Source organism: Nerophis lumbriciformis, linkage group LG30, assembly GCF_033978685.3.
Source record: "Nerophis lumbriciformis linkage group LG30, RoL_Nlum_v2.1, whole genome shotgun sequence".
Lineage (NCBI taxonomy): Eukaryota > Metazoa > Chordata > Actinopteri > Syngnathiformes > Syngnathidae > Nerophis > Nerophis lumbriciformis.
Genome location: NC_084577.2, coordinates 15633937 through 15650086, shown reverse-complemented (window position 1 = coordinate 15650086; position 16150 = coordinate 15633937). Strand labels below are relative to the sequence as shown.

Sequence of the window (16150 nt, the reverse complement as noted above, 5' to 3'; positions counted from 1 at the left end):
TTGCAGCTATTTGGGATACAACACTTCTCAGAAGGCAAGAGAACTTTCCCATGTCCGGCCGGGTCAGCTGTGATGCTACTTAGCAAAAAACTATGTCCATTTGTCGAAGGAGAGACAACGAGAATGCGAGCTCCCGTGGATGTGATAAAAAAAGAAAGCGCATGCTTTATATTTCCTGGCCAACGAGGAAAACGGCGAATGCATTTGGACTGGCAAAGCAGACTGTATCAGTTATTGTCCGCCATGTATGTCACGGACTCAACGTCTAGGTCCAGAGTATATAGGGTCACCAAAAATGAATGGACAATGAAGGTGAAGGCAAAAGAGTGAGGAGTGTCCTGACAAGATATCTAGATCCCTAGATCAGTGTTTTTCAACCACTGTGCGCCGTGAGATACAGTCTGGTGTGCCATGAGAGATTATGTAATTTCACCTAACTGGGTTAAAAATATATTATGCAAACCAGTAATTATAATCAGCAAATAAAGTGCCTTTGTTAAGTGTCTGTGCTGTCTAGAGCTCTGCAGAGTAACCCTGTAATACTCTTCCATACCAGTAGGTGGCAGCTGGTAGCTAATTGTTTTGTAAACATTGTATCTAATGCTTAAACCAAAAATAAACAAAAGGTTAGTGCCCCTAAGAAAAGGCATTGAAGCTTAGGGAAGGCTATGGACAACAAAACTAAAACTGAACTGGCTACAAAGTCAACAAAAACAGAATGCTGGACGACAGCAAAGACTTACAGCATGTGGAGCAGACAGCGTCCACAAAGTACATCCGTACATGACATGACAATCAACAATGTCCACACAAAGAAGGATAGTGTCCACACAACTGAAATAGCCTTGATTGCTAAAAGAAAGCAGGTGCGGGTTGAATAGCCCTCAAAGGAAGACATGAAACTACTACAGGAAAATACCAACAAAACAGGAAAAGCCACTAAAATAGGAGGGTAACACACCACACACAGGAAAACACCAAAAATGATGTGACAGGTCGTGACAGTAGTTTGAGACAAGAGGTTATGGTTTGAATTCATATAAAACACTTGCCAGAATGACTTTTTACTGTCAATATCGACTACTGGGTTACATTTTTTTATGTTTTCTGCTAGTGGTGTGCCTCTGCATTTTTTCAATAAAAAAAAATGTGCCTCGGCTCCAAAAAGGTTGAAAAACACTGCCCTAGATTGATTAATGTTAAATGTTCAGTATCACATTGTTTACGTGTCTAATAAAGATTTGATTAATTTATGATGGCTCAGGTGTGATTCACTACAATAGGGCCCAACAGCACACTGGATTCCAGTTACCGTATTTTTCGGACTATAAGTCGCAGTTTTTTTCATAGTTTGGCCGGGGGTGCGGCTTATACTCAGGAGCGACTTATGTGTTAAATTATTAACACATTATCGTAAAATATCAAATAATATTATTTAGCTCATTCACGTAAGAGACTAGACGTATAAGATTTCATGGGATTTAGCGATTAGGAGTGACAGATTGTTTGGTAAACGTATAGCATGTTCTATATGTTATAGTTATTTGAATGACTCTTACCATAATATGTTATGTTAACATACCAGGCACGTTCTCAGTTGGTTATTTATGCCTCATATAACGTATACTTATTCAGCCTGTTGTTCACTATTCTTTATTTATTTTAAATTGCCTTTCAAATTTCTATTCTTGGTGTTGGGTTTTATCAAATAAATTTCCCCAAAGAATGCGACTTATACTCCAGTGCAACTTATATATGTTTTTTCCCTTCTTTATAGGAATGTCCAATAATGGTTTTTTGCCGATATCCGATATTCCGATATTGTCCAACTCTTTAATTACCGATACCGATATCAACCGATATATGCAGTCGTGGAATTGACACATTATTATGCCTAATTTGGACAACCAGGTATGGTGAAGATAAGGTACTTTTTAAAAAAATTAATAAAATAAAATAAGATAAATAAATTTAAAACATTTTCTTGAATAAAAAAGAAAGTAAAACAATATAAAAACAGTTACATAGAAACTAGTAATTAATGAAAATGAGTCAAATTAACTGTTAAAGGTTAGTACTATTAGTGGACCAGCAGCACGCACAATCATGTGTGCTTACGGACTGTATCCCTTGCAGACTGTATTGATATATATTGATATATAATGTAGGAACCAGAATATTAATAACAGAAAGAAACAACCCTTTTGTGTGAATGAGTGGAGGGAGGTTTTTTGGGTTGGTGCACTAATTGTAAGTGTATCTTGTGTTTTTTATGTTGGTTTAATAAAAAATAAAAAAATAATAAAAAACGATACCGATAATAAAAAAACGATACCGATCATTTCCGATACTACATTTTAACGCATTTATTGGCCGATAATATCGGCAGGCCGATATTATCGAACATCCCTACTTCTTTATTATGCATTTTCGGCCGGTGCGACTTATACTCCGGAGCGACTTATACTCCGAAAAATACGGTAATTGAAATACCACAACACTGGATATTGTTCAGATAAGTAAATTTAAGAAGTTGCACACAAAGCAACACTGGAGGTGACTATGACGTGCGCATTTTCTGCGCATGCTTATTAGGTCGCGATGCGCCTGCGGACGGAGGGGGGCGAGGGTCTTAAAGCAGGGGTGCTCATTACGTCGATCGCGAGCTACCGGTTGATCTCGGAGGGTGTGTCAGTCGATCACCAGCCAGGCATTAAAAAAATAGTCCTAAAAATGAGCGATCATAAATCTTCACTATGACTTCACTTTCGTCACTTGATTGACATTCACGGCACCCGAGGGTCTTCTGAGATGACGCTGGCTGCTGCCAGCTCATTAAAATTACCGACTGGAAGGCGAGAAACACTTTATTTCAACAGACTCTGGCGCCGTACTTGTCGTCAAAACTCCAAAGACCGACTGCACAGTTGCACAGTTGCGCTAACAAAATAAGAGTCTCAGAAAGCTGGCGTGCACAAGCTAGCAAGCTACGGAGTTTGCCGACAATGTATTTCTTGTAAAGTGTATACAAAGGAGTACGAAAGCTGGACAAATAAGATGCCAAAAACCAACCACTTTCATGTGGTATTGGACAGAAAGGAGGACTTTTTTTCTCCTCCATTCGAAAATGCGGACGTTATCAGCACCACTGTCTGATTCTAATCAATGCAAGTCATCACAATCAGGTAATACACCAACTTATATTCTTGTCTTCATGAAAGAAAGGAATCTATATGTGTTAAACATGCTTGTATTATCTTTAAACACCTTTAACTTGTTAACAATATTAACTATATGTGTTAAACATGCTTGTATTATCTTTAAACACCTTTAACTTGTTAACAATATTAACTATATGTGTTAAACATGCTTGTATTATCTTTAAACACCTTTAACTTCTTAACAATATTAACTATATGTGTTAAACATGCTTGCATTATCATTAAACACCTTTAACTTGTTAACAATATTAAATACATGTGTTAAACATGCTTGCATTATCTTTAAACACCTCTAACTTGTTAACAATATTAACTCTATGTATTAAACATACTTGTATTATCATTAAACACCTTTAATTTATTAACAATATTAACTATATGTGTTAAACATGCTTGTATTATCTTTAAACACCTTTAACTTGTTAACAATATTAACTATATGTGTTAAACATGATTGTATTATCTTTAAACACCTTTAACTTGTTAACAATATTAACTATATGTGTTAAACATGCTTGCATTATCATTAAACACCTTTAACGTATTAACAATATTAACTATATGTTAAACATGCTTGTATTATCTTTAAACACCTTTAACTTGTTAACAATATTAACTATATGTGTTAAACATGCTTGCATTATCATTAAACACCTTTAACTTGTTAACAATATTAAATACATGTGTTAAACATGCTTGCATTATCTTTAAACACCTCTAACTTGTTAACAATATTAACTCTATGTATTAAACATACTTGTATTATCATTAAACACCTTTAATTTATTAACAATATTAACTATATGTGTTAAGCATGCTTGTATTATCTTTAAACACCTTTAACTTGTTAACAATATTAACTATATGTGTTAAACATGCTTGCATTATCATTAAACACCTTTAACTTATTAACAATATTAACTATATGTGTTAAATATGCTTGTATTATCATTAAACACCTTTAACTTGTTAACAATATTAACTATATGTGTTAAACATGCTTGCATTATCTTTAAACACCTTTAACTTGTTAACAATATTAACTATATGTGTTAAACATGCTTGCATTATCATTAAACACCTTTAATTTATTAACAATATTAACTATATGTGTTAAACATGCTTGCATTATCATTAAACACCTTTAACTTGTTAAGAAAAACATATATTTCATAAATAAGTAAATATAAATTATATATATGAATGAGGTAGATCCCCACGACTTAATCAATTGAAAAGTAGCTTGCCTTCAGAAAAAGTGTGAGCACCCCTGTCTTAAACGGGTCATTGTTGTGTGATTTACCCTGGATAACATTATCCGGCTTAGTGTAAACGGGGCCTAAGAAGCTTCAACTTGGATTTTGGACCAACAGTTGGCTTGAACTTTGGTCATAGCACCAATCAGCCGTCATCAGCGACATCATTTTTTGGACCATGAAGTTCATGCCTGCCCAGTTCATAACATCAACCCTGTGATAACGTTTATATGTGACGGGAGCCACGCTAGATTTATAGGTTTCATCCAAAGTAATTTCAGGTAACACTGGGTTTTATTAGTGCCCCTCAAAATGTAGTTATCTCCAGGTTTTTACTGCTGGAATCATTCAAACGGTTGTAAAACGCCTTTGAAGACTGTTCCCTGTCTCTGGCAGCCCCTCCACCCAGTTCTTGGGGATGACATTTATTTTCTGAACTCCGGCGTGTAAAGTGGATGTTCAAGAATTGTTTCCGGTAATACTGCCCTTTAAAGCGGGATGTTTTTTTTTTGTTGATTCTTTTTTGGTCCCCATGGTTTCACGTGCGCTTGCGTAACAGTCAATACTCCCTCCACACGTGTTGAAGCCTGCAGGCGAAGACACAAAGCTTTGCCGGCCATTTTCACACTGGCAGCTTGTTTGTGTGACAAGGTGGCAACCCCAGGAGGAGGCCCATGTAAATGCATTCAGGGATGCACATGTATCGTGTGTGTGTGTGTGTGTGTGTTCCTTTTGGAGGAAGTGGCTGCTTATCAGAGTGCGTGCACACGGGTGTGAAAAAAAGGGCGCTGCCCTCTTGACTGGCTTATGCTAATACTGCAAGAACACGGTCAACTTCAGTGGCAGGCCTCATGTTGTCAGTGCACAGTAAGATGTTTACATTTAGAAATTGCCGTTTGCGTTCGGTGTCAAGATATTGAGCTCGTGTTTGATGGCGGGCTTTGGGCGTCGGTTTCTAACAATTCCCTTTTTCTCTCTCCCTCAGTCTGCAGAGTTCTTCGATATGCTGGAGAGAATGCAGGTATGATGTCATGCTTCCTTATTTTACTGGAGTGTTTTTATTTTGCCTCTCATTGACTTGAAAACCATGCAAAGTGGACAAATGTCGCGGCACACTTAGATCTCGAGGTAAGGTTTAATTTTAACACCTCATGCAATGGTAAGGACAGCAATAGGAGAACGATTTAAATGGGTATAAAACCATTAAAAATGTATTATTAATGTATTTATTTTGTTCATTTCAAGTCCAAATAAAAAATACCAAATTTTTATTATTTTGACCCCTTAAAGGCCCATATAATTTTTGTCTTTATTTATTTTTTTCATTTATTTCAGGCAATGACATCAAAAAAAGTATAAGGTGCCGTGAGATACAGTCTGGTGTGCCGTGGGAGATTATCTAATTTCCCCTATTTGGGTTAAAAATATTGTTTGCAAACCAGTAATTATAGTCTGCAAGTTATGTGTTGTTGTTGAGTGTCGGTGCTGTCTAGAGCTTGTTAGAGTAACCGTGTAATACTCTTCCATGTCATTAGGTGGCAGCAGGTAGCTAATTTCTTTGTAGATGTCAGAAACAGCGGTAGGCAAAGTGCAGGTAAAAAGGTGTCTAATACTTAAACCAAAAATAAACAAAAGGTGAGTGCCCATAAGAAAAGGCATTAAAGCTTAGGGAAGAATATGCAGAACGAAACTAAAACTGAACTGGCTACAAAGTAAACAAAAACAGAATGCTGGACGACAGCAAAAACTTACTGTGGAGCAAAGACAGCGTCCACAATGTACGTCCGAACATGACATGACAATCAACATTGTCCCCACAAAGAAGGATAAAAACAACTGAAATATTTTTGATTGCTAAAACAAAGCAGATGCGGGAAATATCGCTCAAAGGAAGACATGAAACTGCTAGAGGAAAATACCAACAAAAGAGAAAAAGCCACCAAAATAGGAGCGCAAGACAAGAACTAAAACACTACACACAGGAAAACAGCAAAAAAGTCAAAATTAGTCACAGCGTGATGTGACAGGTCGTGACAGTCCACCTACTTTGAGACAAGAGCTATATTGATGCATGGTTGGTTATGGTTTCAAGTCATATCCAACAATTGCGACAACGACTTTTTACTGTCAACTGAGTTTTGTTTTTTTAATGATTTCTGCTGGTGGTGTGCCTTTGGATTTTTTCAAGGCAAAAAATGTGCCTTGGCTCAAAAAAGGTTGAACAACACTGAGGTAGACAACACATAATACTATTAATTAATATAATGCAAAAGGTAAAGCCAGTTTTGCCTGAAAGGAAGTGAGAAGAAGATGACATATTTAATCCCCCCCCCCAGTTATCCATTCAGTGATCAATACATTGAATTTCACTGTTACTTTGTTCAAGGATTATAATGCAAATGTTGTATGATGTTGGCATTACCACAGGTAACAATAATTATTACACTGTAACAATAATGTGTATCAGCAATGTAGGAAGAATGAACAATACCAACAATGGTAATGGACAAAATACCAACAATGGTAATAGACAACATAGCAATAATGGTAAAGAAACATTGAGCACATGTTAACACTTTGAGACAGAGTACAACAGCAAATCAAATTAAAGACCTCATATCTATATTTGAACCAGACCCGATGTAATAATAGTTATTAATTAAATGTTGCTGTTTTTTCTTTTTAAACAAAACATAAAATGGGTTATTTTCCATACAATAAATGTTAGCTGGTTTTAAATAGACAGTTATGATCCATCATGACTGTCTTGGATTTGTGTTTGTTTCCTCAGTTTCTGTATTGTTTCTTGTTAGTGCTCTTATTTTTCCTTCCGCTTCCTGTTTGCTTCATTTGCAACCACTTCTCTGGTCTGACTTTCTCACCTGTTTCTGATTGGCAATCAGGACACACCTGTCCCTGGATGCCAATCACAATTCTTTATATGACAGCACCTGTCCTCTGGACGGGTGCTGGATCATTGCTTTGCTTTGCTTGCCTTCGTGCGTTCCCTCGCTCAAGTGTTTATGCTTCTTGTGCACTTCCTTGCTGCACTATGCCTTTGTTGTTTGACATTAATTGCGATTTTTACCTGTGCGACTTCGAGACCAACACTTACCGCAACATACACATCAAAATTTGGGGATGTTCCAACAAGGGTTTTATGCTGCCAATTCCAATACCGATCATCCATGAGAGAGATCGGTCGATACCAATATTGATACCATTCACAAGCAAACAAAAGCAAACACTGCATATCAGTTAGTTATTTAAATCATTTGGTTTCTGTGTACAGGTTAATATTAGTATTAGTTTGTAAACATTAACATAAACAACAAAAATGTCAAAATCTCAACCTCAGCACTGTGGTATCGATCAACACCACCAAGTTTGAATATTTATAGTTACCACCAATTTTTGGATCGATACTCCCTCCTTTTACACGTCGTGTACAATGCTGACACATCAACAGTTGTTATATTATCCTCTCTCTGACTCTTATTAATCTACTCGTTAATATCTGCTTACTTTCTGCTGCATAATGGTTCCATTGACAATTGTACGTTGGGGGTTGCGGGACCGGTACGTTTCAGAGTACCGATCCCTCGTGACATTGTTGGTTTAAGAGCAGAGGAGCATGTTCGGCAGCGCACAGTCACGGAGTACTTATAAGCAGAAACAGTGTGTGGACAGAAAAGGGAGAACGGACGCATGGTATCGTACCGAAAATGATTTATTAGTATCGCGGTACTATACTAATACCGTACAACCCTAGTAGAGAGTATAAAAAATCCTAAAAATTAGGGAAAAAAGTCTCATATAAAATTAGAGATGTCCGATAATATTGGACTGCCGATATTATCGGCCGATAAATGCTTTAAAATGTAATATCGGAAATTATAGGTATCGGTTTCAAAATTATCGGTATCGGTTTCAAAAAGTAAAATGTATGACTTTTTAAAACGCCGCTGTGTACACGGACGTAGGGAGAAGTACAGAGCGCCAATAAACCTTAAAGGCACTGCCTTTGCATGCCGGCCCAATCACATAATATCTACGGCTTTTCACACACACAAGTGAATGCAACGCATACTTGGTCAACAGCCATACAGGTCACACTGAGGGTGGCCGTATAAACAACTTTAACACTGTTACAAATATGCGCCACACTGTGAACCCACACCAAACAAGAATGACAATATCTACGGCTTTTCACACACACAAGTGAATGCAAGGCATATTTGGTCAACAGCCATACAGGTCACACTGAGGGTGGCCATATAAACAACTTTAACACTGTTACAAATATGCGCCACACTGTGAACCCACACCAAACAAGAATGACAAACACATTTCGGGAGAACATCCGCACCGTAACACAACATAAACGCAACAGAACAAATACCCAGAACCCCTTGCAGCACTAACTCTTCCGGGACGCTACAATATACACCCCCCGCTGCCCCCTACCCCCCACCTCAACCCCGCCCACCTCAACCTACTCATGCTCTCTCAGGGAGAGCATGTCCCAAATTCCAAGCTGCTGTTTTGAGGCATGTTAAAAAAAAATAATGCACTTTGTGACTTCAATAATAAATATGGCAGTGCCATGTTGGCATTTTTTTCCATAACTTGAGTTGATTTATTTTGGAAAACCTTGTTATATTGTTTAATGCATCCAGCGGGGCATCACAACAAAATTAGGCATAATAATGTGTTAATTCCACGACTGTATATATCGGTGTCGGTTGATATCGGTATCGGTAATTAAGAGTTGGACAATATCGGAATATCGGATATCGGCAAAAAAGCCATTATCGGACATCCCTAGTTGAAATGGAGCTAAAATTCAAGAAAGGTTTTATAATTCTAGCCCATTTTACCAGACTTCCAAATACGTTTGTCCATATATTGTATAGATCACCATTGCCAGTTCATTCCTCAGTTCACCAGAAATTCAATATGTGAAATGTCTGATTAACATACATAAAGATGAGACAGCCATTGCAGATTCAATTAGTGTATGTCAGCCAGATGGGCTCAGTCGCTTGCTCTTATTAGATAATAAGCATGCTGGAAGCTGAGGATGGCACGACTGGCATTACTCTCAGCATGGAATTGATTTTTTTTTTCCCCTTTCTCTGACCTCTTTGTTCCCGCCACGGGCTTCCAAGGGCACAAGCTCTGAGAAGTGTGAGCACAGAAGAAGGGCCGGGGGGGTGGGGGCTTTAAAAAAATAAAATAAAAAAAAGACGATAGGAGTAAAAGAGAAGAAAAGGTGGGAGGAGACGTGGAAAGCACATAAAATTGTGAAGGAGAGTGGAACAAGTGGTGGAAAGGCGAGAGAGAGAGGAGAGAGAAAATAATGTTTTGCAGCTTGTTTTGTGGTGAAGAAAATGTCTGAGGAGACCGTGAGGATGCATGAATTAGTCACTGCAAATATGCAAATGACGCCGGCGCGGTGGCCTAGTGGTTAGAGGGATTGTGGGTTCGAATCTCGGTTTAGGCATCTCTGTGTGGCGTTTACGCAACATATGTTGGGCTGATGGGAGTTTCTAAACTGTGCATAGGTGTGAATGGGAGTGGGAATGTTTGTTTATTTGTGCCGTGTGATCTGGATGGCGGCCAGTCCAGGATGCACCCCCCGCCTCTCGCCTGAAGTCAGCTGGGATGGGCTCCAGCACACCCGTGGCCCTAATGAGGACAAGCAGTATGGAAAGTCATAAAATGATGGAAATATATACATATGAATATAATAATCTGCTACACGGATGAGGCTGAAAATAAAAAAAACATGATTATAATAATGCAGCTGAGATAGGCTCCAGCACCCCCAGCCACCCCGAAAGGGGGAAGCGGTAGAAAATTGATGGATGGATGGATAGTGTAAAAATTATACTAATTTAAGAAGAAAGCTGCAAAATAAACGAGCCATTTTACTCGAGGGATAATGCGGCACTGAAGTTGTCCCCAATCAGTTGTCCCCAATCAGTTGTCCCTCCAGGATCATTCACAAAGAATGGCAAAAAGACAAGAGCAAAAAAAATGAGGAGTCCAATAATCACGATTAGAGATGTCCGATAATATCGGACTGCCGATATTATCGGCCGATAAATGCTTTAAAAATGTAATATCGGAAATTATCGGTATTGGTTTCAAAAAGTAAAATGTATGACTTTTTAAAACGCCGCTGTACGGAGTGGTACACGGACGTAGGGAGAAGTACAGAGCGCCACTAAACCTTAAAGGCACTGCCTTCGCGTGCCGGCCCAGTCACATAATATCTACGGCTTTCACACACACAAGTGAATGCGAGCATACTTGGTCAACAACCATACAGGTCACACTGAGGGTGGCCGTCCAAACAACTTTAACACTGTTACAAATATGCGCCACACTGTGAACAAGCAAGAATGACAAACACATTTCGGGAGAACATCCGCACCGTAACACAACAGAACAAATACCCAGAAGCCCTTGCAGCACTAACTCTTCCGGGACGCTACAATATACACCCCCCCCCCCCCCTACACACACCTCAACCCCGCCCACCTCAACCTCCTCATGCTCTCTCAGGGAGAGCATGTCCCAAATTCCAAGCTGCTGTTTTGAGGCATGTTAAAGAAAATAATGCACTTTTTGACTTCAATAATAAATATGGTAGTGCCATGTTGGCATTTTTTTTCCATAACTTGAGTTGATTTATTTTGGAAAATCTTGTTACATTGTTTAATGCATCCAGCGGGGCATCACAACAAAATTAGGCATAATAATGTGTTAATTCCAAGACTGTATATATCGGTATCGGTTGATATCGGAATCGGTAATTAAGAGTTGGACAATATCGGAATATTGGATATCGGCAAAAAAGCCATTATCGGACATTTCTAATAACGATAATACAGTAATGGCAACTAGAAACACTTCGACCAGGCCCTATCTCCCAATAGTAAGGAATCGTTTTACAAATCCTAAATCCAGACGGTGATCCGGATCACCCCCCAAAATCTAATCAGTTGGCCTCTAATCACTCTCTTTGTCTCTGTGGGTGGAGGCAGGTCTACTAGCATCCACATGTCATACAAATTTGTCAGGACCACCCCCAAAATCTAACCACTTATTCATGATCCCATTCTGACATTTGCTTGAGGTTTTATTTTAAATCGACCTATATCTTTACGAGCTATGTTGCTAACAGACAGACAAACAGACCCCGGTGAATCCATAACTCCCTAATTGAGGACGCATTAATTATTTTGCCATGTCCAAATTAGTGTTCGTCTGTCACCTTCAAACGTGTCCGAAAACAGTTCACTCTTTCGATGGGCGTGTTTGTTTTATGGCAACATTTTAAAAAATGAGTGAACCCTTTTGTCCAGGGGTCTCAAACTCAATTTACCTGGGGGCCACTGGATGCAGAAACTGGGTGAGGCTGGGCCGCAAGAAAAGATTTCTTAAAAAAAATCTAACATGCACTTTTTAATGAAATCACCTTCTTTGAATGGCTTTCCCGCCCTAGCAACATACTTGCCAACCCTCCCAATTTTTCCGGGAAACTCCCGAATTTCAGTGCCCCTCCCGACAATCTCCCGGGTCAACCATTCTCCCGAATTTCTCCTGATTTTCACCCGGACAATAATATTAAGGGCGTGCTGTGATGGCACTGCCTTTAGTGTCCTCTACAACATGTTGTCGCGTCCGCTTTTTCACCATACAAACAGCGTGCCGGCCCAGCCACATGTTGTATGAGGCTTCTGTAGACTGCATGGGATTCTGGGTATTTGTTCTGTTGTGTTTATGTTGTGTTACGGTGCGGATGTTCTCCCGAAATGTGTTTGTCATTCTTGTTTGGTGTGGGTTCACAGTGTGGCGCGTATTTGTAGCAGTGTTAAAGTTGTTTATACGGCCACCCTCAGTGTGACCTCTATGGCTGTTGATCAAGTATGTCTTGCAGTCACTTACGTGTGTCTACAGAAGCCAAATACAACATGTGACTGGGCTGGCACGCTGTTTGTACAGGCTGTAGAGGATGCTACAGGCAGTGCCGTCACGGCACGCCCTTAATAATGTTGTCTGGGTGAAAATCGGCAAAAATTCAGGAGAATGGTTGCCCCTGTAGATTTCCGATGGGGCACTGAAATTCAGGAGCCTCCTAGAAAAATCAGGAGGGTTTACAAGTATGATGCTGTCAAGCGCCATTCATATAAAACTCGCTTGCCGCACTAACATAAAATAACGTCTCGCGGGACGCAATTGGCCCGCGGGCCATGTGTTTGAGACTGCTGCTTTTGTCGGTCAATAATTCTATTTGTCTCTGTGGGTAGAGGCAGGACCTCTAGCATACACACATTGCGCAAATGATCCGGATCGCCCACAAAATCTAATCACTTGTTCCTTTTCCTGTTTTTTTTATGTTTCCTTTCATCCAAATCTGCCCATAACTTTTTTGAGTTACGCCGCTAACCAACTAACAGACAAACCAACCCCTGCGATCACATGACCTCATGGCGGAGGTAATAGAACCGTGGGATTTCTTCAGGACATATTATTAACATGGTGTGTATGTAAAAAAAAAAAATGTCAGAGATACCGTAGCAGCTTTTGCAGAATCGTGCACCCCTAACAGAATAACAACAGAAAGTATAGTAATCACAAAAAACATTAAATTTATGACAAAAAGCAAATGTGTTCCTCTCACTGCTACCCATGAAAACATAAAAAAATGTGTAAAAAAAAAAAATCTATATTATATGGTATGAGAAAGTGACATTATTGCTCAATATGTTTGATGCAGAGTTTCCTACAAGATTAAAAACGGAAAGTGTTATTTCCCCTTTCCTAAACTGCTGTGTGTGTCTACATAATCTTGTCAAAACAGTTTTATGGTTAATGAGATACCAGAACCAGTTATTATATTACAATACTAAACAAATAAGCTTGTCACTTAATATTTTGCAACAATACAGTTTAAATGCAATGACCCTCTTTTTAATGTGTCTAACGGCAAAAAACACACAAATAAAACAAGGCACTTTCTTCATTAGTAAAAATGCCTTACGGCATGATTAATGGACCTTTTATGCGTTTTAGTCATCTGGCTTTTATCAGGGGACAAACAGTTTGTTTGTTTTGCACAGCATCAAAGACCGAATTATAAGGATTTTATAAATGGGTAAATCGAAATTTCAAGCTTTCACTGGAATATAGCCAAGAAAAAGTTGCTAGACACTACAGTTTTTAAGATGAACAGGGTAATCTACCTACTACTATTTTCAGAAAGCCAATAGACAGAAATACTGTTTCACAAGGCAAAAGCTGACATTCTCAGCAGTCATGCTAAGTAACGTGTTGTTCTAATACAGGGGTGCATCAGGCATCTTCAATTTGACCCGCGAGATTGTAGACTTGAGATCAATTTTAAAGTATGATTTCAAAAGTCAAACTGGTCATGCTTACAAATATTAAGCAATCCGTTAAGTGGCAAATTGTCACTCTATTGTGGGTGGTGTAAGAAACTCAGGTCAGTGACTATGATGTGGACATTACTGACATGGCAAGCTCTGCATTTACTTATATGACCCAATTCAAACAACCTTTCCTAGTCATGGTGCAGAAAAAAAATCAACCAGCACAAAAAAGTCAACACACATGGTGACACATAACACAACCTGCTCACTGATTTTTGTGGTTTGTACAAAAAAAACCGTCTTATCACCATAACACATTCGAAATTAGACCCATTTAAATCCATTAAAAGGTATGATAAGAAACTGCAAAACAGTCTCCCTACACTTATCCATGTTTGACTTTTAGCTGCTTGATGTTTCTGAACTCCTCTCTGAGCTGCCACCTTAACGTGGTAGAGGAGTTTGCGTGTCCCAATGATCCTAGGAGCTATGTTGTCCGGGGGCTTCTATGCCCCCTGGTAGGGTCTCCCAAGGCAAACTGGTCCTAGGTGAGGGATCAGACAAAGAGCAGCTCGAAGATCTCTATGAATAACACTGACAAGGAACCCAGATTTCCCTCGCCCGGACGCGGGTCACCGGGGCCCCCCTCTGGAGCCAGGCCCCGAGGTGGGGCACGATGGCGAGCGCCTGGTGGCCGGGCCTGTCCCCATGGGGCCCGGCCGGGCACAGCCCGAAGAGGCAACGTGGGTCCCCCCTCCAATGGGCTCACCACCCATAGCAGGGGTCATAGAGGTCGGGTGCGATGTGAGCTGGGCGGAAGCCGAAGGCAGGGTACTTGGCGGTCCGATCCTCGGCTACAGAAGCTAGCTCTTGGGACGTGGAACGTCACCTCGCTGGGGGGGAAGGAGCCTGAGCTAGTGCGCGAGGTGGAGAAGTTCCGGCTAGATATAGTCGGACTCACTTCGACGCACAGCAAGGGCTCTGGAACCAGTTCTCTCGAGAGGGGCTGGACTCTCTTCCACTCTGGCGTTGCCGGCAGTGAGAGGCGACGGGCTGGGGTGGCAATTTTTGTTTCCCCCCGGCTCAGAGCCTGTACGTTGGAGTTCAACCCGGTGGACGAGAGGGTAGCTTCCCTCCGCCTTCGGGTGGGGGAACGGGTCCTGACTGTGGTTTGCGCTTACGCGCCAAACCGCAGCTCAGAGTACCCACCCTTTTTGGATTCACTCGAGGGAGTACTTGAGAGTGCTCCCCCGGGTGATTCCCTCGTTCTACTGGGGGACTTCAATGCTCATGTTGGCAGCGACAGTGAAACCTGGAGAGGCGTGATTGGGAAGAATGGCTGCCCGGATCTGAACCCGAGCGGTGTTTTGTTATTGGACTTTTGTGCCCGTCACAGATTGTCCATAACGAACACCATGTTCAAACATAAGGGTGTCCATATGTGCACTTGGCACCAGGACACCCTAGGCCGCAGTTCCATGATCGACTTTGTAGTTGTGTCATCGGATTTGCGGCCTCATGTTTTGGACACTCGGGTGAAGAGAGGGGCGGAGCTTTCTACCGATCACCACCTGGTGGTGAGTTGGCTGCGATGGTGGGGGAGGATGCCGGACAGACCTGGCAGGCCCAAACGCATTGTGAGGGTTTGCTGGGAACGCCTGGCAGAGTCTCCTGTCAGAGAGAGTTTCAATTCCCACCTCCGGAAGAACTTTCAACATGTCACGAGGGAGGTGCTGGACATTGAGTCCGAATGGACCATGTTCCGCGCCTCTATTGTCGAGGCGGCTGATTGGAGCTGTGGCCGCAAGGTAGTTGGTGCTTGTCGTGGCGGTAATCCTAGAACCTGTTGGTGGACACCGGCGGTGAGAGATGCCGTCAAGCTGAAGAAGGAGTCCTATCGGGTTCTTTTGGCTCATAGGACTCCTGAGGCAGTGGACAAGTACCGACAGGCCAAGCGGTGTGCGGCTTCAGCTGTCGCAGAGGCAAAAACTCGGACATGGGAGGAGTTCGGTGAGGCCATGGAAAACGACTTCCGGACGGCTTCGAAGCAATTCTGGACCACCATCCGCCGCCTCAGGAAGGGGAAGCAGTGCACTATCAACACCGTGTATGGCGAGGATGGTGTTCTGCTGACCTCGACTGCGGATGTTGTGGATCGGTGGAGGGAATACTTCGAAGACCTCCTCAATCCCACCAACACGTCTTCCTATGAGGAAGCAGTGCCTGGGGAGTCTGTGGTGGGCTCTCCTATTTCTGGGGCTGAGGTTGC

General features: G+C 41.0%; 1 protein-coding gene across 14 annotated transcripts in view; it reads left to right on the top strand.

The window, feature by feature from the left end:
* Window positions 1–16150, top strand: part of rap1gap2a (RAP1 GTPase activating protein 2a) — a 293355-nt gene that overhangs the window by 230163 nt on the left and 47042 nt on the right. For 12 of the 14 annotated variants that reach the window (XM_061925637.1, XM_061925638.1, XM_061925636.1 and 9 more), the window contains one exon: window positions 5463–5498. In XM_061925637.1, coding sequence (XP_061781621.1) covers window positions 5463–5498 — 36 coding nt within the window. Of the gene's footprint in view, window positions 1–5144; window positions 5345–5462; window positions 5499–16150 lie in introns of those variants that run through there. The other 2 variants (XM_061925643.2, XM_061925642.1) reach the window with 2 other exon arrangements.